The sequence below is a fragment of the Penicillium manginii genome (assembly GCF_028828005.1).
Source record: "Penicillium manginii strain IBT 31320 chromosome Unknown utg000005l:1.0-5665137.0:1.0-5668048.0, whole genome shotgun sequence".
Lineage (NCBI taxonomy): Eukaryota > Fungi > Ascomycota > Eurotiomycetes > Eurotiales > Aspergillaceae > Penicillium > Penicillium manginii.
Window position 1 is genome coordinate 518,970 of NW_026643106.1, and position 25,552 is coordinate 544,521.

Sequence of the window (25,552 nt, forward strand, 5' to 3'; positions counted from 1 at the left end):
AAGCTGCAACGTGCGTTACGACATGTTTGCTAATGTGTTTAGGAGAGCAAGAAAGATGATTTAAGCAAATTTATCATTACATGGCTCCATGCGCACGACTAATGAAGGATAAGCCTGGGGTTGGCGTCAAATTTGGGATATCCACCTCATCGACCTCAGCACCATGTGTACCAATAAAAGAAAAATGAGGCCCGACCGATGAATGAAAACCTGACCTATTTTGATAAATCGGCCCGCTCTTTGATACAAACACGGAGGGGCTTTTTAATATACGTGATATTCACAGCTTGTCGTTCCCAGCCCTCGCAGTCAGGCTCTAATGAAAGGTCAAATCTCCACAACACCCTCGCCAGAATGAGAGAGACATTAGAAAGTGCCAATCTGTGGAAAGTTAGCATTGAAATATACTAGCTGGAACGGGTTCAAGGTACTTCTCTCCAAGACATCTATAAGGACCGCAGGCGAATGGTCGAAAGACACTTTTGTTGTCTTGCTCAAAGTCCTTTGATTCAAGCCACCGTGTGGGACAGAACTCATCAGGCCTTGAAAAGTTCATTGCTGAATGATTGGCTACATATTGCGGTATACAAACTGTGGTCTAATGAACAACCGCTTGATTAGCAATATGTCGTGTGAGATGCATCAAGGTGCAATTGGTTTGACTCACCCCTTCAGGTACAAACCTCCCAGCTATTGTTGCGCCCGGTTTGGGTACCACCCGAGTAAAGCCTACGGCAGCTGGGGGATATATACGTAGCGTCTCCATGACACAGGCCAAAAGAAGCCCATTGCTGTCTACGGAGGCCTGGTCTATCTCACTCTCAGACTGAAAGCTTTGACGGAGTTGCAGGGATAGTTTGGTGAGGACTTCAGGGTGCTGAAGCAGGAAATAGGTCGTGCCACTGAGCAAAGTCGCTGTTGTGTCACTTCCGGCTCCTATCAGAGCCACGGCATTCGCACAAATATCAGCCTCACTCATGCAATCTGTAGTTTGAATGACGTGCTCCAGGAAGTCTGACCGTCCGGCCGGTCTCGTCATTCGATCCTTGACCTTTTCAGTCGATATTGCTGTGAGCTTGACGTTCATTTCCAGCAAATATCGCGGTGTCAGATAATTCATGAGTCTCGCCGCCCACGGAAAGTATGCTAGCGCTCTGAAGATGGGGTCGACTTTGTCAAATTCCTTCAAAAACTGGACCCATTCGTGAAAGCTTGACGTCTTAAGGCAATCTAAGCTCTTCCCGAACGCCAAATCACTCTGAATGTCATAGGAGAAGAACTGAAAATTGTCAGTTATTAATACTTGAAAGTAAAGCTTCCCCGTCAATTCAAAAAGCCACTAGACATACTGTGTACCATTTGACGAGATCCAACACACTTCCATCATCCTCAGCGTTTTCAGAAAGTCGTTGTATGAAGAGATCCGCATAGGATAATCGGAGGGATTCCATATCCCGAAGAGACTTGGTTGAGAACCCATGTGCGAGTTTCTTGCGCATCGTACGATGATGATCATGAGTGACAGTCAGTAATGATTGTCCTTGCCCACCGGCATCCTGAAAGAATCGAGGGTCCCTAGTCATCTCCGGCTGAACTTTGCTTTCATATATGTCATTCCATGCTTCTGGGCAGATATACGACAGCTCATCTGGCGCAACACGAACCACATATCCGTATTTTTCATGTAATTTCAGGAGCTCTTCAAGCAATGTACCCCGAATTAGATGAAATGCATACCAGAGCCGAGTGAAGCATGCAACCTTCGGCCCTGGGTAGCTCGCTAGGGGATGAAAATATGTGTTAAGCAACAACCAAACACATGACAACCCTATGGCTGTCTAAGAGGCGTTCTTTTAGTATGCTGAGAATCGTTATAGTGGATCAAGCGTGGGCTTACTGTAAAACCAACTGCGACAGCGGTGGGAAAGGCATCATAACTTCCAACTAGGTCCAAGACACTATTCAGCATTCTTGTGATATGTCGGTACTTGCGCACACTTTTCGTGAGAGAGGGAAGTGGAATAGTGATCAAATATACACAGTATGGTGTAGGACTCCATGTATGTTGGATCTGTCAATTACAGTTGTCGACCTTCTGCCACAAATTAGATCATTTTTAGATTCCTTCTCACCGTCGTTTAGCACCCTTGCGTGATCATCTACGCAGGTACGTCACACAGCGCTACCACTGGGCCCTAAAGAAGCAAGTTCACGGGTGGGTCGAAGTACACAAAATTTTGGCATTCACGCCGATTTATTGCGTACATCAACTATTTTCCTGCGGATGCATATGCACGACGTCTCCCCCTAGCATTGCTTTGAAGCAACTCCCCACACATGTCCCATGATCCATACGGTACACATCAACACTCGTTACACGGTACTTTTGGGGCCAATGAAAACCAAAATTTCATTAACAATTCAGTTTCTATTTACGACGTAAACAATACTTACGTTTCTCTCCGAATAGTGCATATCTACCGTGGTCGAATACACACGGTCAATGAGTGTAGATGTGGATAGGTGGAATTATTACCAATGGTCATTAAAAGCGTATTGTGTAAAATTCATACCAAAATGGAGGTGGGTAGGGAGTATATTTAAGTAGAAATAGGCCCGTAAATCATGGCCTCGGACATCTCACTATGCTTTTGTTTCAGTACGCTTCATTACAATTCAGTACACAGAATATTTCAGGCCCATTTAGTAAAAGACTCTAAGACAACGGCATATATTGATTTATCCTTGTAAGCGAAATACAACGCGGCAAGCACGGCTTGCATAAATCCAATTGGACTCGTTTTATCTATATTACTGACCAGGAATTGTAGTTTAAATGAGGACTCCTTATACCAATCTACTTTCCCAATTCCAAACTTTGTTCTCGCATTAGTTCAATCTTGAACTCATTCTCGGACCCCGGTTGCTGGCCATTCCCATAGCTATGATGCTTCCACACCTGATTGCCTCGATCAATGAGGCTAGGGAGATTATCATGGATCCTAGTAACACTGAGAACAAAGATGTCGCCCAGCTTCGTCAAGCCTGCGTCTCGCTGGCCAAAGACTTGGAGAGCCCCACCGACAGGCTCTTAAAGCAGGCTTTCCAGGTGCGTTCTCTTTCCGTATTGACCACTGGAGTCTAGATGACGAGGTACCTCTCATTTCATTCTAACTTGACTAGATCCAAGACTTGATTATTGCCAGAATGGGCATCCAATTGCGAGTTTTTGACCAACCTCAATCTATCTTTGGGCCTAGCGAGGTCATGGGTTTGAGCGGGTGCGATTATGCGTTAGCCTGTAAGCCTGGGCGACTCTTGCTTTTCCCGAGCGTTGGATGAGAAAAATGACTGAAATGAGATCTAGCACGCACCCTGAGAGCATTGGCTAGCTTGGGCCTTCTCGACGCCACCGAAGAGGGAATGTACAAATTAAACCAATACAGCAAGTCTCTCGCGGACGGTGGGATGGTTCGTGATGGTATTCTATTGACAGTGTGAGTCATGTATATCTTAGTTGGCTTTGGTTTTCTGTGTCACAAAAATCTCACTGTATTTTAGGGATCTGGCACTCAAAATGTCGGCAAATACTATCGCGTTCTTCGAAGACGGCGGGTACAATAACCCAGCAAATTTCAATCGTGGCGTTTTCCAGCACACGTTTGGGACGTCACTGTCCTTTTTCGACTGGCTCCCGTCTCAGCCTCAGCTGCAGGGTGCATTTAACCGTTTCATGGAGGCTACTGCGGGTGAAGGCACTCCCGCGGAGTGGGCTCTGTGGTTTCCAATTGAGCCAAAGTTACAGGAACTCTATGAGAGATCTCAGAAAGACAAAAAGGCTTTGACGTTCGTCGACGTGGGAGGAGGTCATGGCCACGAGGCTAAGGCAGTCATGAGTCGATTTTCTCACCTCCCCTGTCAATTCATTGTCCAAGATGGCCCAAATTATGTGAACAGCCATGACGCTGACTGGGAAGCCGGAGCAAAAAGCCTCATGAAACGCATGGAGTATAGCTTTTTTGATAAGCAGCCGGTCGAAAACGCCCATGTTTACTTTTTGGGCAAGGTACTGCACAATTGGCCTGATGATAAAGCTCTTCAGATCCTGCACAATATCCGTATAGCCATGGGTCCAGATTCTCTTCTACTCATCTACGACTGGGTTCTCTCCGATGACCCTCTCGATCTGTCAACGGAACAGACTCGTGATGACTGGGCTATGATGACTCTCTTTTCCGCCCCAGAGCGATCCAAGTCAGGATGGCAAGCACTGTTGCATTCGGCCAACTTGCAGCTGGTAAAGCTTTGGGAATCACCTGTTAAAAATGGTGGCCGTTGGGCGTCACTGCTTGAAGTTGTGCTCAAAACTTGAAACTTGAATTCTTTCCCAGTCGACAGCCTGCAATGAAAGACATATCCATGATGGGTGCCTCGGGCCGAAGATCGTAGAATTCACGCTTTTACATATGTACTTAGCAAACACATCAAATACGTAGTAGGACTTGAAATGTGTCAATTAAATTGGTTCACACTCTAATAGAGTTCAAAATTTCCTAAAGAACGTTGGTATGCCTCAAAAGCGATTAGACAGCCATATGTTAGGCCCGGTGCTTCCTCGTATTGTGTTAAGAGCTGGCATGTCTACATATAATGACAAGACTTTCCGTTCGGTCCCAACATTCTCTTGAATTACAATACATACAATCATGCTTTGCATGGCTTTAGATAGTAAACTTGGGATAATGGGTTCTATTTGTTGATTCTACTGTATGTGTCTCGTCTATGGAGAATGAGTACGACTAGCAATAATTGCGCGATACATCAACGAATGAGTCAATCACTCAGGAGAATTCTTGCTCAAAATATTCCCGCAGCGTCAAAAGGGTTTCTCGCCCTTTTCCTCCTTTGGCTTTGAAAGCAGCTTTCTTGAGCTGGCTAGAGGTTCGGGTCTCAGTAAGGCCATTACCATAATACTCGCCATCCCGTAACTGCGAGTATCTAAACAAGGCGCTGTGATCCGCATTCTTCAGGTTGTCATATGTTACCCCGAACCTAACCTCAGACAATTCACATGAAGTGTATCGTGCCTTTTTTCCCGTGACTTAATGAGTGTGAGGTGAGCTCATGGTCCCTTAGTCTCGTCTGATTTATGTGACTTACCAAGTGAAAAGATTCGAGTCATCTCTCCAAACGACATTGGGTCGGCCACCGCTTGAACCGGCCTGTGATTCCATCGAATCGGATCGAGAAATATGCCATGAACCATGTCTCCAAAGTCATCAGTTATATTGACCCAGGGCACATCTTCAATTCCACCCCATAAAGGTGCGCGGCATGTCAAGTATCCATCCTTGTCCATGTTGCAAGGGAATCCTCCCAACAGCGTTTGCATAAGGGGGTCTTGCATATTCTCCATGAACCAGCCAGGCATGATGGGAGTAAAACTGTCGAATATCAGATTGCGATAGACCCATTCATAAACTCGGGCTTTGACTGAGAGAAAAGATGAGGGGACGGGGTCAGCAAGGTAGAGGATGAACCAGAGGTCAGGAGAAGTCAGCATTGCTTACCATCCAAGTAATCGAGAGGTACTTTTCTATTTGTGAGCCGCTCAGGATGAGGCTCGGAACTAAAGACAACCTGTTTGATCCCCGCTGCGGCCGCTGCAATGAATATATTCTTCCCCAGACGTTCTGCTTCCTCGATATCGGCACCCTGGGTAGTGGGAGACAAGACGGGGTTAGCGCAATTGCAATTTATCAAGGCCGAGATAATGGGTCACAGTCGAACTTACATAGACACTGTAGTTTACAAAGAGACCCCAGCAACCTGAGAATGCATTCTCCAGCTCTGAGCGTTGTGTGGTGTCAGCCTGGATTACTTGAGCCCCGAGGGACGCGAGAGCCTTTGCTCGGGGCGACGACGCGTTTCTCGTAATACATCGCACTTCGAAGGCCTTGTTATCCAAAAGTGAGTGGGCGACAGAACCTCCCTGGGTACCTATGTAGTGTGAGAATCTGATACGGATGTCAGGAACAGCCGACTCACCAGTCGCACCAATGACCGCGATTGCTCTGGTCTGCTTCATTGTCCTAACTACCCTAACTACTGGAGGAAAAAGAATGAACAAGGTAGCCTCAACAGAAAAACCAAAGAAATATGGGGCTTTTCTCAATCAGTGTAAGTCACGGGTCTTGAGTGCAGTGCCGGTGCTTTTGTAATTCCACAGATGTTAGCAACTGGGATCCAGCTGGGTCGAGGCCAGGATTCCTCCTCCGGAAAGGAAAGCCCTACAGGCTATGACATGTATGTCACAGGTATGAGCAAGCAAAAAAACCAAATCGTTAGATCCAGCTGATGAGGCACATGAAGTAGCGAGCCTCGCAGCCATTCTCTGCAGAGTGCTCAAAAGGTTACACCAAGCTAGCGAAATATGTGATCCACGCCAAAGTATGTCTGCGCTTTGAATCAGTCAGATACCGCATCTTCGGTGGTAATTGTATGTGATCCCGCTACAGGTGATGACAGATGTATTGCATTCATTAGGGCCACCATCAAAGTCTGTGTAACTCAAGACTTTGACGATCCATGGCAACGTGCAGTTGCGGAGACAATATCCGCTAGCGCATCGAGCTCGGATCAAGTATGGTATCCACATGCCTACATGCGTCGTTACACATGCTAGTCGCGGCATCAAAAAGCAAAACGGCGGTCTGTCTCATGGCCATCTTCAGCACGAAATCGAACGCCATGTTCCGTGCCCCCAATCTACGGCGGATACTAGATCCTGATCTGGCGGGAAGTATCCACGCTGGACTTAGTGGCGCAGCTGAAAGGATTTGAAGAAACCCTTGATTACCTCTACTGTCACACCGCACTAAATGCTGGGAATTGGAACTCTTTTTTTTTTCCGCGGTATGGGCCTCTCGTTCAAAAGGGTGATTGCATGTGTTTTGGCTTTTTATAATTCCTGAATACAATGGAAACTATTTTAGCATAGGATTTTAATCATCGCTTTAGGGTTTACTCGTCGTATTTCTTGAAATGTAATTGATAAATGTCTCTGAGAGAACCAGTAGTTGAATGCAATGAATTATAGCTATATATTCCAATCACCGCTCAAATTGGTTCCTATTACTGAAAGATCATGGTAGTGTATATGAATTTCAAGCGTTTCGAATTAAAGTGATATATTTGTTATGTTCAAGCCACCTGGGCATGAATGCATGATATATTGCACAAGACTACATAATATGCCATGCACCAATATCTAGAAATGTATTCGACTCAAAAAACAAGATACGGAGTTATGCATTTTCTCAACACTTGCTAAAGAGGGTAAAGATGACATTGTGGGTATTAATTGGCCCGTAAGCTTTCCTCGGGGAGCCGTTTGTCCCTATCACGACCTAGTCAATTGCATTGTTGATCCCTGGTCAATTGCATTGTTGATGTAGCCCATAGATCAGGTAAGTGATCCGCTGTGTGACCATGCATGATCCAGAGCTACATGATCTACGATTAGATAGAGGGTCGTCCGTACGATTTCCGCATCACTTTTCATCGCATGGTACGACGTCAGCATTGGTCTATCACATGGTACGACGTCAGAATTGGTCTTTTCTTTTCATGCTGATGATTAGCAGAGCATAAATGGCTTCTTTTTTTCAGAGAAAGCGCCACTTGAAATGTTTGTCAGGTACAGCACTGTAAGGGACTGCACTGTAAGGGACTGCACTGCAAGGGACCGCCATCATTTCAATAGTGCAGTATCGTAGCTTATTGCAAAGAGGCTTGGCGAATAGCTACTCTTGATGACAGTTTTAGGGAAGCCAGGTTGAAGCCTAAAGCTGTTCAGTTTTAACAATAGCTTGAATATCAATAAATTCTAACTTTTTACATCTCAACTTCAAGTAACTCTGAATTATCCTTTTTTGACCTTCGCATTTGAGAATGGTTGGGATACAGCAAGATCCCGAGGGTCTCATCGACCCCTCCTCGGGGCCTATCGCGAAGAACCAGGCAGGAACCGGACTGCAAGTCTCGGGAGATTGCTCATTCCCGCAATCAAAGGACTTGACCGGTCAGGGAAGACAGGACTACAGCGATATTCGACACATTCAGTCTGTGCTAGATATCCATGGAGGAGAACACTCGAAACAAACAACTTCGTTTTTGGTTCTGGCATGGGCTATCCTCCTCAAAGAATACAACGTATCTGAATCTTTCCTTCTCTCGGTTCATGGGAACAGAGACTGCGTGCGGCATATCCCATTCAAAGTACGGCCAGCATCTTCAATAGATTCAGCCGTGAAGGAGACGGCAGAATTTCTCAGAGGGTCCAGTCTCCCCGTTGAGTCAGAAGCCCAGACAGAGGATAACGAAGTAGCCTCCCGTGTGACACTGAAAATTATGAACTGCCACGATTTTCCACCGGAGGAACGTGCCGACTTCCTACTCCGTTCGAATGAAGCCCTACAATTGGTATGCTGGCTGCAAACCGATACACCCATAGACGCCCATGTGTACTATGACGCTATGAAATGTATTGATGAACAGGCACGGCGGTTTTTAGATCAATACCAAGGGATTTTAAAACAACTCATGCAGCAAGATGAAACCAAATCCCTCGGAGATATCGATGTGATTAGCGGCCAAGACAAGGCCGTTCTGATAAATTGGAACTCGAATGATATTATGAGATCGCAATGCCTGCTGCATGAGTCCTTCCAAGCAAAAGCTCGTGAAATCCCCACCCAGAATGCGGCTGTCAGCACTGAGGGATGCTTAACATATGCCGAATTGGATGAGCTCTCTTATATTCTCGCTGCGACTCTGGTCGATCGTGGGATCGGCAGGGGAGCAATTGTCCCCATCTTATTTGAAAAGTCTGTCTGGGCTATCGTCGGCATATTGGCCGTCATGAAAGCTGGCGCGGCAAGCACATCGACATGTGTGAGCCATCCAACTTCCTATATTGCCAAAGTGATAGAACAGACCGGTTCCGCGGTGGTGCTGACTTCGGAGAGCGAATACGACCGATTGGCGCAGTTGAAAGATGTTGATGGCCTGATTATTTCAGAGAAAACATTGAAATCATTGCCCCAGCCATCAACGAGCTGGCAGCCCCCGAAAGGCAATGAAGAAGATATTGCCTGCGTTCTGTTCACGTCTGGAAGTACAGGTCAACCCAAGGGAGTTCTTTTAAGCCACCGAGCTATCAGCACGACGATGCACCACCACGGGCATGCCACGGGTATTGATGGTCCACCAAAGACCCTCCAGTTCTCGTCATATTCATTTGATATGGCCATCTATGAGATTTTCCATGCACTGGTGCGAGGAGGGACAGTATATACCCCGTCAGAGGAGGAAAGATTGCATAGCCTCCCGTCTTTCATCTCGAAATACCAACCGACATGGGCGTTTATTACGCCCACAATGCTCAGAAACTTCACTCCCTCCGACCTTCCGACGATGGAAACCATTGTTGTCGGGGGCGAAGCGGTGGGTAATGACCTGGTCCAATCATGGGGTGATAGGTTATACAACGGCTTTGGGCCGGCTGAAGTGAGTATCTGTGTGGCAACTCGAATGAACCCACGATGCTGGGTGGATGGAACAATAGGCCGGCCTGTTGGGTGTATTGGGTGGATTGTGAGCCCCCATAACATGAACATCCTGACCCCAATTGGAGGAATAGGCGAACTTCTCGTGGAAGGACCAATCGTTGCTCACGGATACTTGAACGAGCCAGAGAAAACCGAACAAGTCTTTGTTTCAGCTCCCACCTGGAGGTCTACCTTTGACATTCCACTTCGCGGTGCATTCTTCAGAACCAGCGACCTGGTTCAATACAATCCGGACGGCTCGATGCGATATTTAGGACGAAGGGACAACGTTCGAAAAGTCAATGGTCAACGGATAGATATCGAAAACATTGAATTCACCCTGCGAGAATTGGAGACGAACTTGGATATCTCAGTGGATGTTCTGATGTTGCCGGGCGCCCACCGGCAAGAGAAAGTCGTCGCGTTCTTCGCGGAGAGGACAACTGCCAAAAAACCGAGAGTGAAATTATTGTGCAAAACGGATTCGCATGCAGAGATGAAGCGTTACAGTAGAGAGGATGCGATTCGAGATGAAATGAGGCACCTTCTGCCGCGGTACATGATCCCTGCCATTATGGTTGAGCTCCCACTTTTACCCAAGACAGCTACTGGAAAAGTCAATAAAAAACAGCTCGCCAGTATTCTCACCGGGCTAAACAATTTCGAGTTTACCAAACTCCTTAAGTCCAGGGCGAATGGGAGACCCAAGCGAACTGCGCTGTCCGCAGCCGAGCATCAAGTGGCGTCTCTGGTCCAAGAGACATTGGGACTCGACATGACAGATTTAGATATGGACAGTACCTTTGTGCACCTGGGGGGGAGATTCATTGGCCGCGTTGAGACTGGTTAGTCACGCGCGAAGGGCTGGAAAGTCTCTAAACACCTTGGATCTCATGCAACACGATCTGAAATTATGGGACTTGGCGGGAAGAATTCAAATGCGAGAAACAACAACTTCCCCGGATGAGCCTACTGCGATCCCATATTATTCTATGCTCCCGGAAAATGGAAGTGATCGTATCAAGATTTTGAAAATGGCCCGAGAGCAATGTGGCATTGGGGAGGAGTCCATTCAGGACATCTACCCATGTACACCTATTCAGGAGGGTCTTTTCTCTGCCAACTCCGTTGGCTCCGGGGCTTATGTCGACCAATTCATGCTAACGCTATCTCCCGAGGTCGACCGGCTCCGCTTGGTGAAGGCATGGAACAGCGTGGTTCAATCCAGCGACATACTGCGAACCCGCATCATTCAAACATCCATCGGGAACTACCAGGTCGTCACGGCCTACTCTGAGCTCTTGGTGCAATGCTACGCTTCTCAGGAACACTATTTGGCAAGTGAAGGTTCTATGAAGATGGGTGCCGGAGCTCCTCTATTCCTCGTCGGTTTCATAGACCCGGACACGGAGTCCAGAGCAGAGGAAAAGTACGGTTCCATGCCAAAGGCACGGCTCGTTGTCACTATTCACCATGCAGTATACGACGGTTGGTCGTGGGAAATGATGTTACAAGATGTGGAAGCCGCATACTGTGGTGAATCACTGCCTCTGCGGCCGTTCTCGGGATTCGTTTCCTTCCTTCAAGATCGAGATCTTGCTCGTGAGCAGGATTTCTGGAGCTCCTACTTTCTCGATCTCAACTCGGCTGTCTTTCCTGAGTCCCTCGCGAACAATCAGCCGCCCCAACTCCGCACCAGATTAGCCTACCATCTCTCTCTCCTGCAGAAGTCCCAGTCAGGGAAGGGAGAAAGTGATCCGTCAGTATTTACTAGCCCTCAGGTGACCCCAGCAATCAGAGTCCATTTGGCATGGGCTATCCTTATCTCACTATACACTCAGTGTCCTGATGTGGTTTACGGGACCATCAGCAACGGAAGGCTGTCCTCAATGACGGGAATAGATGGCATTATGGGGCCGACGATGGCCACCATTCCTTTTCGTCAAACGATCGATCCATCTATGCGTGTTGACCAGGCGCTTCAAATGACACATGCAAACATGCAGTCAACCCTTGAATGGCAGCATGCGGGATTGCCCTCCATTTCCCGTACCAGTCATGATGCATCTTCAGCGTGTATGTTCCAAACCCTGGTCGTGATCCAGCCGCCAAAGGCACCACTGGAATCAGCGGTTTTTGAATCTGTCGAAGAGCGACTGGGGGCAGACGGGTTTATTCCGGGGTATTCGGTAATCCTGCTATGTACCCCTGGCATGATGGACCAGAGTTGGGAGTTAGAGCTCCTATGTGACGATGAAATCGTTCCCCGGGCTCAGGGGGAGCGTATTCTTCGTCAGTTCAGCCATATCCTGGCTCAATTGCATGAGGCAACGTCTATTTGCATTGATCAACTGGATCGATTATGCTTAGCTGATCAGGTGCAACTATGCGAGTGGGAACTACCTGGACCCAGCCGCGTTGAGTACACGATTCATGGCCTCGTCAAAATCCAATGCCAGATTCGCCCAAAAGACCAGGGGGGTTTGCGCCTGGGATGGGTCTTTCACGTACGAAGAGTTACAGCAGTTGTCTGAGATAGGTGCGATTGGACTGCGTACCGTGGGCATTGGGGCAGGGGCTATTGTTCCTATTTGTCTGGAGCGCTCCAAGTGGCTGGTCATCGCCATTTTGGCCGTCATAAAAACCGGAGCAGCGTTTGTCCTACTGGATCACAATGCAGCCTACGATCGAAACCAAAGCATATGTAATGCAGTAGCGGCACAGTGGATTGTAACGTCCTCTGCATGTACGAAATACTGCGAGAACTTTGCCCCTCAACTCCTGCTGGTCTCCGATCAGGTGGTGCCAGGGGATGGCATGCAGCCACCGACTGTGGACAATGAAGTAGACTCCTCGCACGATGGCGACCTGCTCTATGTGGTGTTCACCTCCGGTTCGACCGGAAACCCCAAGGGCGTGGAAATTGAACATGGATCTTACTGCTCTGCCCTAGTTGCGCAGCGTGAGAAACTCCATATTGGAGTCGGTAGCCGTGTCTTGCAATTGTCTTCATATGCATTCGACTCCTTTGCGGTCGAGATATTCACGACGCTGTGTAGCGGCGGCTGTGTCTGCATTCCATCTGCCGAAGAGCTGGCTTGGGGAATTGGTCCAACAATTCGGCAATACCAAGCCGAATGGATGTGCCTTACTCCGTCTATGCTTCGGCTCATTGCACCTTCTGACGTTCCCAGCGTGAAGACTATAGTCGCCGTCGGGGAGACGTTACAACCATCCCAGGTCGCAGTATGGGCCACCGCAGTCACGTTATTGTGCGGTTATGGGCCTTCTGAATGTTGCACCGGAGCAACCGTTCACACCATACACGGCAAATCTGTTGACCCTCGCAATATTGGGAGGGGAATGGGATGTTCGATATGGGTGGTGGACCAGCATGACCACAATCGCTTGATGCCCATCGGGGCAATTGGAGAATTAGTCCTCCAGGGACGCATCGTTGGCCGCGGCTATCTGAACGAGCCGGAAAAGTCCAGTTCTGTATTCTTGGATAAAACCGAATGGACCAGCAACATGGGTTCATCTTCTGTGGAGAGGTTGTACAAGACAGGCGACCTGGTGCGGCTTAATCCCGATGGGACCTGTCTCTTCCTCGGCCGGAAAGATCATCAAGTAAAGTTGCGCGGACAACGCCTCAATTTAATGGATGTCGAACACCATTTAACGGAAGCTCTCGGATCCCAGTTCACTACGCTCATGGCGGACATAATCAAACCGAGTGCAGGCGCAAATGATGGAGACGGTCATCCTATGCTCGTGGCAGTGGTTGAAACGTCAAACGAGGAAATGTTCAGCACTTCCAGTTCCACTTCCCAGGTTCATTCTAGAAATGGGTCCTTGTTTGTTCCCCCAAATTCCCGATTCGCGCACACAGTCTCCCAAGCTGAACAGGAGCTCTCGGCCACCGTGCCGGCGGTGATGATTCCCTCTCTGTGGTTCCTCACGCGCCAAATGCCGCTCACGATTTCCGGCAAAGTCGATCGACGTAAGGTTCGAGCCGCGGCTGAATTACTCTCCCCCGAGATGCTCTTGTCTCTCGGATGTACTGGTGCCCAGGCGAGAGATGCCCCGTTGGCAGCTACGGAGACCACAGCGTGGGCGGTGTCTGAAGTGGTGGCTGATGTTCTTCATTCACGGTTGAAAGTGGACAGAAACCGTGTGGTGGGGAAGAATGTTACACTGTCTCGCACTGGCCTGGACTCTATCGATATGATGGCTATCTCCGTGGCGATTTCCAGCCGCTTTGACGTTCAGCTGTCCGTGGCACCACTCTTTCGAGCCGGCTTAACCATTCGCGACGTGGCTCTCATGATCTCGATGCCACCTGCTATGCAAGCCCTGAAGCCCGGTCCGTCAGTGACAATGGACCTTTGGGCAGAGTACCAAATTCTACGAGAGAGAATACGTAGCATTTGTGTACAGTCACGGAAATTGCGGGATTCCAATGGTCTCGTCGTAGGCCCAGATGAGAAAAATGCTCGAACTGGGCACGTTCTGTTAACAGGTGGCACCGGCTTTCTTGGGACGCATATCTTGAAGGCTCTGCTTGAAGATCCTCGGGTACAGTCGGTCACAGCTCTTGTTCGCGCCGAGTCAGACACGGTGGCGATGCGGCGGATAGTTCAAAGCGCTCATGTCGCAGGCTGGTGGAAAGAGTCCTACCGAAATCATATCCGGGCATGGAAGGGATGTCTGTCCAAACCTTGTTTGGGGTTGTCTGAAAGTCGGTGGAAGATACTGTGCGGCCGTGGAAATTTGGAGGGAGGATTCGACAGTGTGATTCACAACGGCGCCTGGGTTCATTGGGGCCAAGATTACCACAAACTTCAGTCAGTCAACACAGAAAGCACGGTTAACCTGTTACGTGCCTTGACACAGCTGGCATATCCTGTGGCATTCACATATGTCTCGGCTCTCCTGCCCAGCTGTCCAGTCGGGGATGACGATCGTAGTCTGGCCAAGGTTTTGTCCACCGCCGATGGATACAGCCAAAGTAAGTTTATGTCCGAACTGGCGATCAAAGAGTTCGATCGAAATTCATCCTGCAATAATCTGCACGTGAACATCATTCGGCCAGGCTGGATAATTGGATCTACGGACATCGGGATGGCGAATGTGGGCGACTATCTTTGGCGTGTGGTGGGCTCCGCTCTGGCTTGTGGTGTGTACAACAATGAAGAGGACCCCAACTCGTGGATCTACATCTCTCCTGTGGACCTCGTTGCGGGCTTGATCATCAGTCAGACTCTTGATGGACCTCGAGCCTCAATAGAGAGTCACACTGATGGTCCTCAATCTCCCCAGATCACGTCCATCATCGATGGCCTTGCCGCAACGGATTTCTGGCGTGCTGTCTCAACAGCATGCAGCCAGATGTTTGGCAGCCATCTCCAACCTTGCCAAGGAAGCAGCTGGTTACACCGGATGAAAGGAAGCATGATGGCAGTTGGGGGGGGAGCATCTGCTTTGGCCGGTGTTTGATCTTCTGGAATCCGACAACGGCCGTCTGGGATCCTCCTGCACCGATCCTATTGAGCTCCCTGCCACTCTGCGAAGTCTCCTCTTCCACTCAGTCGTCCAAAATGTAAAAAACATTTGCTTGGCAGGATCGTTTGATATTGAGAGTGGATTAAGGCTTGCGTCGTCTGACACATTCCGTCGGAAACCTAACTAGAAGCAATATTGAAAGCGTCTCGGCCTCCATGGTTTGGTGTTCCCTGCTACACTAGTAGTAGTAGTTCTGTTTTTCTACCCGTAGTAATACCAGTAGCACCACTGTCAAATACTAGTATACTAAAGAAAGACTCAAAGTGGTGCAATGAAAGGATTTGAGCCACGCTTGATCCAGCTCATACAAGTCTCAACATGACAATTACCATACGTAGTAGAACTAGTACCAATATGACCCCTCCCCATTAAGGCCTTATTCAATCAGAATGACTTGCATTAACTGGCACTATCCTCGCAGCTTGCCATAAATTGTTCCGATCCTTCAATTGAAGCTTCTTCAATCTCTGGAGCCAGTTCAGGTAAAGCCGTGGATGCAAATGAGGCGAACGTGTCAATAAGAGCGGCCATAATCTCACAAGCAATTTCATCTTCCTTACTTTCGTGGAAGGCCATAGTGGTCTTCATAGACTCACGGTCAGGTTCCCCTGGCAGATTTGCTTTATAGGAAAGTTCAAATCCACTGGCCCCATAATGCTGAGCTAGGACATGAGGTTTCACCTCTCCTGTGTAAGCATCGTGGTACTCGTACTCCATAAGATTGGTGTGGTTGATGGCCACATAAGCATAGGCAAAGGCCGTGGTCCACATCCACGCGTCTAGGTTGCCCTCGGTGAAGAAAGAGTCAGTAACACTGATCGTCAAATCACCTTTATCAGGCTGGTGTTCGCTTTCGCTTTCCAGCCAGTATACGCTACTTACTGTCGCAGCTTCGGTCTCTTCTATCTAACTAAAATACTAGTTAACACTAGCTATTATTACTAATATTATAGCTTTAATATTCGCTATAGAGTTATTTCTTTGTTAAGCCACAGAGGCTCTACTCACTTATTCGTCCAACATTATTTTGTATTATCTGACTGTTGCTATTATTTTACTAATACTCTATAGGGAAGAGGAAGCTTTAGATATATAAAGGGCTACAGCTAAATTGATTCAATTAAGCAGTGCCTATATACTGTTTATCTAAAGCTTGGAGAAGTATAAGAAAAAGAGGGTAACCCACAGCGACTAAGTATCCTATGGAACTGATAGATTACATCACACAGGCCAAGCCTAGGCCAAAGATCGGGACCTGGCCCGTTATACTTACCCTCTTTAACACAAGCTCTATAACAATTAGCTTTATTAAATTATTAATAAAAGCTTAAGAAATAATACAAATAGTTATAACTTATAACAGATATAGAGATTTAGAGATGGTAAAGAGATATATAGTAATAGTTACTTTAATATATAAGTTACTAGTAATAATACTGGAATGATAATTTAATATTTACAATTTAGGGAAGCTATACTAAAATATTAATATAATTATACTAAGAAGTCTATAAAAATAACTTACCTATCTTAAAGAAGAAAATAAACAGATATGAAAACTAAGTGGAAGAAGACCCTAAGAGTAAAAGATCAGATAGAGAAATAATGAAGAAGGAAGAATAAAAAAGAAAGGAAGTTGTAAATCTGCTAAATATATACTTGACTATTTTGTAGAAGTTACTACTATAATAAACTACTATAATAATAAATTATATAGCTACCGAAAGAGACTAGTAAAACAAGCAATGAGTAGCGTTCACGACAAAGAACGAACGTCCCTGAGAGTGACACAACAACAACATAATATTGATTGCCTTTTTTATTTGTTCTTCGAAAGATTAGACTGAAAATAACGTGTACGAACCGTGTCTTATTGTCCGAAAGCTTACAGTATGGGATGATTACTTTAAAACACGAGGACGTGGTTTCGCTTAGGTGGGGGAGGATGTGATCCTGGAAGTGCCTTACAGGCCTATTTCGGTCACCGTACTCTAGTGACCTTAGTGTATATAAACCTGTAACCCTCCGATAGTAATATAACATGCCCTTTTCACTCCTAAAATCTCAATACTAGATATTTATCTAAGAAAATAAGTTACTCTAACTTAGTAAAATTATACTATTTTTGTACAAGTTAATATCTATATAAAGTATTAAACTTCTTCAACGGGATCTAATAAAAGGATTTCTATTTTTTTATCATACATATATATACAGTATCCAACAAATTATAGACTTTAATAATCCGCTAGTTTATTCTTTAAGTACAGCCTGACTTAAGTAAGGAAATTAATAAATAAATCAGTAAACATAACACTTTGTACGGTTATTATATTTAACTAGTCGACCATTCCAAGGACATAATTTAAAGTCTTTTTGGTTATTATAACACTTCAAAGTATTATACACAATTTTACAATCCACATTAAAGATAGTGGCAACTTATGTTTATAATTTACCACATTGAAATACGGTAATAATGGCTGCTCGCGTAGATTCAGGTAAATTGGACCCAATTCTTCGATTTCCGCTAATAATATTCCCAAATTCACGGATATTACGCGTGGAATTAGGTATTGTGTTGGTTGAGTAGATAGTTTTGGTGGGGTGATGCGGAAAGTGGGGAAGAACTTTTTTGACACGGAATGTACACCGGTTTAATTATCGAAATTTTGTCATGGTCAGCGCAATCAAATTCGGCCTGCATATACACAAGACGGCATTGTTTTGTCTAGAGCATTCTATGCTTCAACTGACGCATTCGTCTTCAGGGATTTTATCGCGCAGCTTCTCCATCAGTGTGGGAAATGGCCCGAGCCAAAGTCTGTGCTAGTGATGGATAACGTATCCCTTCATCACTCGGACAGAATTGAACAAATGACAAAATTCTCTTAAGATTTGACGTGGGGGTGGGACCGGTGGCGCTATTGAGTTGACCCAATCCGACTCCCTCGCCAAGCCTTTTGTTAGCGGTGGTGGACCCGAGTATACTTAGGGCCCATATGGGGACGCGCTTAGAAAGGTCTTGGTAAGATGGGGTTCCCAGTCAACGTTGCCCCCGGGGACGGGCCCGAATATATTGAGGTAACACTGCATGATTATTGGTACCACTGCCTGATTATTGGTACTACTGCATGATTATTGGTACTACTGCATGATTATTGGTACTACTGCATGATTATTGGTACTAATGCATGATTATCTACTGTACAATTGTTTCACCACTTCAGAATACCGCGGCTTCGGACCTTGACATAACCGGATCAGCACTATTCCGTATCTTTACCACGGGATAATGTTGCTTCACATAATTTATTTGCCACAATTAAGTGGCTCACTCATTCTTTAACGTGATGAAGAAGTTTAGTGAGCAGGATCTCTTTCGGTAGTATGAGCAACCTGTAAGGGGTGAGCCGCCCAGCCCCCAATGCAAAAAAAAAAAAGATATTCGGGTTTGTCCCGGATGCTTTCAATTCCTTTATCAACGAAACTAAGTTCTCTTCAAATGTCTCCGTGTCGAAGCCACAGATTTTCAGTGCACTGGACATCGGTGACGCCCAGGCCAGGCAGCTACAAGTGAAATTGAGCATACAGCAACCAAGTACAGTGAATTGACCACCAGAAGATGGGACTAGGCTCTTGGTTCAGGGCTCGGCGCAAACAGCCTGCAAAAGTATTGACAGACGAGGTCATACCAATTAATGAGTTGCCTGAATACATGGACGCAAATATTGTATTAGCATTCAAATTCGATGATATACTGGAGCCGGACAAGTTGCGCCAATCTCTAGAGCGGTTGATGCAAATTGGAAACTGAAAACATATGGGAGGACGTCTGCGACGAGGGGTTTGCTTCTTTGCTACCATTATACTAGTGCTCTGGCAATAACCCCTCTTATAGTATGACCCTGATGGTCCCAAATTTGAGCTCTATATTCCAGCGCAATATGACGCTTCCCGCCTGGGTTCATCTTCAGATCGTCAGAATATGATAACAGTATTGCGGATCACCCCGTCGCCTCGAACTTGCCTAAAGGAAACGACAAACTCGCCTTTTTGGGCTCGACACGAGTTCTTGAACCTCTAATACGCAGAGCAGTGAACCCTAAAGGAATTGATGATCTAGTCTATTCGGACCTCCCACCGCTGTTCGTTGACCAGATCAACTTCGCTGACGCAACTCTAATGTTTGTGACACTCCCATACTACCTCACGGATGGGATGGGGTTCAGCACTTTCCTTGAGGCATGGATAGCTGTCCTCCATGGCCATGAGGATAAAGTTCCTGAATGTCACAGTTTCGTCGATGATCTACGATCAGCGATGCAGGGCTACAGATACTTCGAATTCATCAAGAAAGAATAGTTCTTTTCCATGAAGGTATAAATCCGGCTTGTCGAGTAGATGGTCACACAGGGCTTCCAGCATGATCGGAGTGATGCTCTGTCGCTGTCCAGGTTTGATAGGAGGGGCTTTGACACTACCGAATAGTCGCAGGTTCGACCGGAATCTGATAATAGCGTGCTTGCTACAGCCTGCAGCTTTCGCTATCTGCGAGGTAGTTAGTTCATTACTGGCAATCATATCATAAAAACACGAGAGTAGACTTGGCTAGGTTGGGAGCCATGTTTGTTGCCACCAGTGGAAGTGCCAACCAAGAAACCCCAGATGAGAATTGAGAAAATGGACGTGGGGCAATCAGGTTGCGGTTTCTTGCCTATGGGCAATAAGCATGTTTCCCGCTAATAGCCACCTGAGATGCGGCACACCGCCTAACAGGTTGACTCACACCCTCAACCCGCGGTCAACGGAGTTTGCTCGTCAACGCACCGCAACATTTTTTTTATCTTTGGTATATATTATGAGGAAAAATCTTTTGTGGCTTGCCCTGGCCCAAAGCAAAACTAATTTTATCAGAATTATAGATATGTTTCGGCAGAGTATATCTTAGTAGAGGTCAAACATCGATGTCGACCACGAGGACTAGAAAAGATATAATATCGTGCGAGGTAATGTTCCGGAATAAGTCCAAAAAAATTAAAGTGGCCCTGATTTCGAGCGGCCCTGTACTTCACGATTTATTTACATAGAATATTATCCACTGGTAAATCCATTGAATCCGTAAATCAATCTGTGTCTTCACGTAACGAGATGCTTGTCATGTTTGGCGTAAAAGCCAAAAACGACGATATTTGATCCCAGGTTCGAGGACTTTGCCACCACTACCAATTTCTCCCTCCATCCTAATGCGGGTACTGGGCCATACACTACCACTCTGTGCTGTTTTAATTTTCCTTACCATCCACCTCCCCATCCAGGTCCCCCACCACCATGCCCTCCTCCAGGTCCCCCACCACCATGCCCTCCTCCAGGTTCCCCACCGCCATGCTCTCCTCCAGGCCCTTCCCATCCAGGCCCTCCCCATCCAGGTCCTCCTTGACCACCCTGACTATTTCCTTGAGTCTCTTCAGTTCGTTGCTCAATCCCTGGACCTGAGGAGATTGATTAGTTATTGATATCCTCGTGTCTTGATACAACATATCACAAACCGGGCTCTGGGCCAGGTGCAGCAGCAGCAAACGTAGTGCCTGCCAGACAGATAAGGGCAATAAGGTAATAGAATTGCATGATTGTTGATTGACTTGTTTGTCAGGCTATTATATTTCTATCAAAAGGGGCTATAAAGGAGACTTACTAGGGTTCTCTCGGAGCCAGTGAAGCGAAGTGATCGCAAATATTGTTGTCTTAAGAAATTGTCGGAAGCATCACGAGCCATTTTATATCTCGAGCTTGATTGTATTTCTTTCTCCTCGAAATAACCAATTTTCAGGGATTCAGATGGTGAATTCAAGCTGTTGTCTGATATCGTCCGAAAATTCCAGGATCAAGACCAATCATGATGCTGCCTTTTCTTCCGGCACTCGAACTCAAATCAAGGATTTCCTTGCTTGGGCCACTTTACCTTTTCGGCTTGCTTGCATAGGTCCCGTAGATAATCCATGTAACTGACCATTATTTTTGCTGCAAAAGAGCTCATTGGTATCAATGGACAACTCATGTCATGCTAAGAGTTTTTGTACGAGTTTTTTAGTGACCTATAAAATGAAGGCCTCTTAGTATTTCTTCTTGGATTCCATAGTCCAATATAATATACAAAAGAGCAAAAGCGAGTGATCCATTTCATGCCTACGGGGCAAACGCTATATATTTGATACCCACTAGCTTGAGGAAATCATTCATTAGTACTACTGGTGGGGTGGGGTTGGGTTTATTATTAGTCTATCTACCCGGTCTGAACAGACCATAGGATCCGACATACACTCCTAGATCTACCCACTAGGCTTAATGGAAGATTGCGAATGGTTAACCCTGGGCAGGTTCTCAAAACTCGCCGGCCTTGGCGCCTTGGCAGACGGAGAGTTTATCTGCTCACCCACTGGGAAATTTTTTCAAGACCTACTAGTGATTATGCTCTTATTTCGCCATGATCGCTTTAAATAAACTGTCATGCTTAGTCAAAGTGACTCATGAGAAAACGACAAATCCATTGTAAGACTAAGACTGGCTGCATGACCCGCCCCCGAATGAGAAAGGAGTGCGATGAGCAACATACCATATGTACGTGAATTGTAAGTCGTAATGATTGGCCTTACTGATATACTCACAATGGTCTTAGCTGACTCCGGTCGCAGGCAGGCGGTCCAGACGTCTGACTACACACGCTAATCATGTAGCGCGTTTTTCGCGTCCACCCCCCAACCTCTGCTTTTCAAACACCTGTTACACCACCGATATGCGTCAAGTCAACACCGAAATAAGTGCTAATCAAAGGCCTGGAGCAGAGGTTTTATTTGACGCCTCGTTTGCTATTATAATTGATGTGAATGTGGTGTATCACCCACTAAAATCGCTTCCGACATAGGCGTTGCGCGGTCTACAATATACAAAACAATTGAACGCTTTCAACAACAACACGATACAAAATCAAGGCCTCGCTCAGGTACCGCTAGGATATATGACCTCTCAACATTAAAATACACCGTTCTCCTCTAGTGGTTGACAGTCGATTCTGAACCAAGCTATACAATAATACTATTTCTCGAGACATTCATGTGAGAAACTCGCGCCATTGAGAGCCACTGGGAGTAAGAGCCACTGGGAGTATTGTTTCTTATGAATTTTTTGTACGAAGCCGGATTGCATACAGCATGACCAGAGATTCCAAACTTGCGTACGCTTCGAATATTTGACGACCAATCACGTTAGGCAATCTAATACCAGTGTTTGTTTTGTTGATCTGAAACATGTTCCAATGCAGACTTCCAGGGGATTGTTGGGGTGGGTGTTTCCAAGGTTTGGGGGTCCATAATGTGGATTTTCGATGCAGACATGAACAATATATGTAATCGAATAACGTAATTTCAAGTCAATGTATCACCTGGCGTGTCGTAAGCTTGGAATTTCCTTAACAATGTTGTTGTACAAAGACCTTTTGAACACCTGATCCCCTCGCCACTACTTAAATACGTCTGTCCAGCCCGACTTTTCCAGTAATGAATCAAACGGATATATTGTGTGGCTTTCTCTTGTACACTTTGCGTTGCAAGCCATACATGCAGACTCGTATGCAAGTCCCAAAATGTTCGCATACTCAGTTTCCGTGTCTTTTTGAAGCTTCATTATTTTCTTGGTAGATGCGTGAATGCTCAATAAGGGCCGTCTAAGTATTTGGTAGCTAATAAATAGAGCTCTACAAGCGTACCGATTATTTTCTATCTAATGAAGTATAGCAAAGGCAGACTGTGGTTAGATAAGAATCACAGATCTGATTGCAAGTTGCTCGAAAACGGACCAGTCATTTCTGGAAAGAAAGCTGCCGACCGCATCCATCTCTCTGGGTGCATCTACCGTGGACGGCATTATATTCGCCGGTAAGAAGTTACAGCTCAGAATATAACTCAAAGATCTATTCCACGATCCTTGTACGCAACAATGCCATCCAAAAAACGTAGAGAGACCGTGTAAAATGTTTCATGACGTCGGATGTCATTTTTATTTGATGCAGAACCATACTACAGCCGTTGTTGCTTGCCTGAATTTGAAGCTTGGATGTCGGAGTGAGTAGATTACTATTTGAGCATTTCTAAAGCTGCCACCTGAGAACTTAAAATGAAATTTCCTTTTTTTCCTTTTTTTTAAAAAAAAGGTAAAAAATTATGCAGGCTCGATACCTATGGCATGTTTGTTATTTAACAGTTATTTCACGTTAAAAGGTTACGTACGAGACATAAAATGGATATTGCGAAACGCTTCAGACTGGGTTTTGCAGATAGGTTCCGCTAGACTGAGAAACCAAGGACTAAATCTATCTCTTATTTCTTGTACAAAGGAAATATCTAACCCAAAGCCTAGCGATAAGAAATCCTTATTTATATATGGGCAGTATTTTACCCCGCGGCCCCCAAAGCCCTCTTCTTTCCTGACCTGAAAACCCAAAGCTTCCTTGTGGAACTTACCGGGCGGTATTTGAAAAGCTGCGCGTGACCACGAATGGAATTCAACCGACGAAAGATGATGGACTGGCCCTGGATCAAAAGTTCCGGTACCACCAGCTATCAGATTTTCACATGATAGAACTCAACCTTTACCGTTTGCTTCTCGAATACTCCCTAAATTACCCTGTATCCTAAGCACTTATGGCTAGCCAGATATCAACTCCATTTTACTAAGGGTATTGAGTAGGAGATGAGACACTTTATCAAGATATCTCTTCCGTTTCACTTACTTCTCGCCACTTATGTAAGAAATAAAAAGGATAATAATTTTGTAAGATATCTAAGCTATGTATCTCACGGTTTCAACCTTACGTAGATAGTTCTCCTTCCACCTGTTCATTATTTGTTTTAAGAGATACTAATTCATTCAAAACTCTCTCTTCTCAATACCATATCTCTTGATCTTTAGCTCAGTCACTTCCTTTGGATTTCTCGTTCCGTCTGATCTGATATATAATTCAAAATTTCCTTTCAATCCTCGGCTAACTTGCTCACCATAGCGAGATCTTTGCATCATTCTTGATACCTATTCTGCCCTCTAGTAATTGCCGTTTACCAGTACAGGATTACATTGTCTAGAAGCTTCATAATCAGCTAATAGTGAGCGAATGTTTAGTCTCCGTTTCTGGAACCTGGAGAAGCGAAGCTGTACTTAGGAACTGACTAGCCATCGTTTAATGCGCGGCGAAGGTGTCTGCGCCGTAGTCTGGAGCCGTGACGGACGCTGGGTCGTCAGTGGTGGTGGAGACGGTGTGGTCAAGGTCTTCTCCCGATGACCGGACGACGAGACGAAAGCCTTTGTATGATTTTTCTTCCTTCTTTCTTATCTTTTTCTTACCCTCTTCTTCTGTCCATTCTGTCACATTCACATCCCTGTCTAAACCCGCGCTTGTGTATTTTCTCAGTCTTCTAGGCGTGATATGATCCCATGAACCGGATGAGCGATTTGCCGGACCAGTTTCTTTCGAGCATTTGCAATGGTGTCCCATCCAGTTGTCTGTCATATGGTATCCTCTTCTACCTACATGTGTACTTTTGATCCTGACGCCGATAATATGCCGTCTTAGCAATGATTCCCTGCTACTTTGTAGCCATCGCGAATGTGTGCTTAGTAAGGACCATAGTGAATGGTCATACTTGTTGATAATAAGAGCGAATTCCCCAAAGACGTTGTACAGCCAAATAATAACAAAGGATGACCAATATCAAATCAAAAATACATCCATTCCAGGCTCCTTCGACAATAATCAACAAACTCGCAAATAAATATTATCCACAACATGCATCTTCTTATATGCTTTGCCTTTGTCACCAATAGCCCGCCGCATATATTCAAGCTGGTTTTCTCCCTTTATCTCTATATAATCGAGTACTCGTGGCCCTCTTGACTTATGTAGTGCCGGAGGAACCGCGACGTCTCCTTCGACCGGAGGAGCTGCTCACAACAGATGATTCATATATAACTCCAGAGCTGGTGTTATTGCCTGTAGCACCAGACAATTGACAAGCACGCCAGAGCCAGATAAGAAGCAGCGTCCCTGAAATCAAACCGAGGACGATACCCGCAATACTACGACTAGAAATGGTAATCGGGCAGCTTTCGCCACTACTCGACTGCCTTGTTACATGGACAGAACCAATAGGAGCCTGCAATGTTTGTCTAACCTGGTCACAATTGGAAAGAACTTTTCAATGAAGACTATAAAAATGCAAAGTTGTTCTTCGATCTATGGCAATTGTAACAAATCCGGCTGGATGTTTCTGCTTCATGGAATCTCCTTTAGTTCTATAACGCCAATTTCGAGTTCCATGTCGATAAAC

General features: G+C 45.9%; 9 protein-coding genes across 9 annotated transcripts; 3 read left to right on the forward strand and 6 right to left on the reverse strand.

Moving 5' to 3' along the window:
* Positions 1-215: 215 nt before the first annotated feature.
* Positions 216-1,969, reverse strand: N7533_006560 (cytochrome P450; the record flags this gene model as incomplete). Its single annotated transcript, XM_057103210.1, has 4 exons — positions 216-407; positions 668-1,279; positions 1,350-1,838; positions 1,898-1,969. 4 exons carry the CDS (start codon positions 1,967-1,969, stop codon positions 216-218), a joined length of 1,365 nt encoding a protein of 454 aa, XP_056958167.1.
* A 975-nt stretch (positions 1,970-2,944) lies between these two features.
* On the forward strand, positions 2,945-4,372 carry N7533_006561 (Winged helix-turn-helix transcription repressor DNA-binding; the record flags this gene model as incomplete). The annotated part of the gene is made up of 4 exons (XM_057103211.1): positions 2,945-3,109; positions 3,184-3,301; positions 3,368-3,497; positions 3,562-4,372. 4 exons carry the CDS (start codon positions 2,945-2,947, stop codon positions 4,370-4,372), a joined length of 1,224 nt encoding a protein of 407 aa, XP_056958168.1.
* A 469-nt stretch (positions 4,373-4,841) lies between these two features.
* On the reverse strand, positions 4,842-6,163 carry N7533_006562 (NmrA/HSCARG family protein; the record flags this gene model as incomplete). Its single annotated transcript, XM_057103212.1, has 5 exons — positions 4,842-5,101; positions 5,161-5,493; positions 5,571-5,715; positions 5,795-6,000; positions 6,049-6,163. Coding segments are annotated over 5 exons (1,059 nt in total), but the record flags the coding sequence as incomplete, so codon positions are not given.
* Positions 6,164-7,953: 1,790 nt separating this feature from the next.
* Positions 7,954-10,461, forward strand: N7533_006563 (non-ribosomal peptide synthetase; the record flags this gene model as incomplete). Its single annotated transcript, XM_057103213.1, has 1 exon — positions 7,954-10,461. One exon carries the CDS (start codon positions 7,954-7,956, stop codon positions 10,459-10,461), a length of 2,508 nt encoding a protein of 835 aa, XP_056958170.1.
* Positions 10,462-10,603: 142 nt separating this feature from the next.
* On the forward strand, positions 10,604-15,110 carry N7533_006564 (Male sterility NAD-binding; the record flags this gene model as incomplete). Its single annotated transcript, XM_057103214.1, has 2 exons — positions 10,604-11,943; positions 11,990-15,110. 2 exons carry the CDS (start codon positions 10,604-10,606, stop codon positions 15,108-15,110), a joined length of 4,461 nt encoding a protein of 1,486 aa, XP_056958171.1.
* A 465-nt stretch (positions 15,111-15,575) lies between these two features.
* On the reverse strand, positions 15,576-15,893 carry N7533_006565 (uncharacterized protein; the record flags this gene model as incomplete). Its single annotated transcript, XM_057103215.1, has 1 exon — positions 15,576-15,893. One exon carries the CDS (start codon positions 15,891-15,893, stop codon positions 15,576-15,578), a length of 318 nt encoding a protein of 105 aa, XP_056958172.1.
* A 4,568-nt stretch (positions 15,894-20,461) lies between these two features.
* Positions 20,462-20,952, reverse strand: N7533_006566 (uncharacterized protein; the record flags this gene model as incomplete). The annotated part of the gene is made up of 3 exons (XM_057103216.1): positions 20,462-20,668; positions 20,726-20,731; positions 20,872-20,952. The coding sequence occupies 3 exons, from the start codon at positions 20,950-20,952 to the stop codon at positions 20,462-20,464; spliced, it is 294 nt and encodes a 97-aa protein (XP_056958173.1).
* A 3,453-nt stretch (positions 20,953-24,405) lies between these two features.
* Positions 24,406-24,735, reverse strand: N7533_006567 (uncharacterized protein; the record flags this gene model as incomplete). Its single annotated transcript, XM_057103217.1, has 1 exon — positions 24,406-24,735. The coding sequence occupies one exon, from the start codon at positions 24,733-24,735 to the stop codon at positions 24,406-24,408; it is 330 nt and encodes a 109-aa protein (XP_056958174.1).
* A 385-nt stretch (positions 24,736-25,120) lies between these two features.
* Positions 25,121-25,542, reverse strand: N7533_006568 (uncharacterized protein; the record flags this gene model as incomplete). The annotated part of the gene is made up of 2 exons (XM_057103218.1): positions 25,121-25,396; positions 25,525-25,542. 2 exons carry the CDS (start codon positions 25,540-25,542, stop codon positions 25,121-25,123), a joined length of 294 nt encoding a protein of 97 aa, XP_056958175.1.
* Between the last annotated feature and the right edge of the window lie 10 nt (positions 25,543-25,552).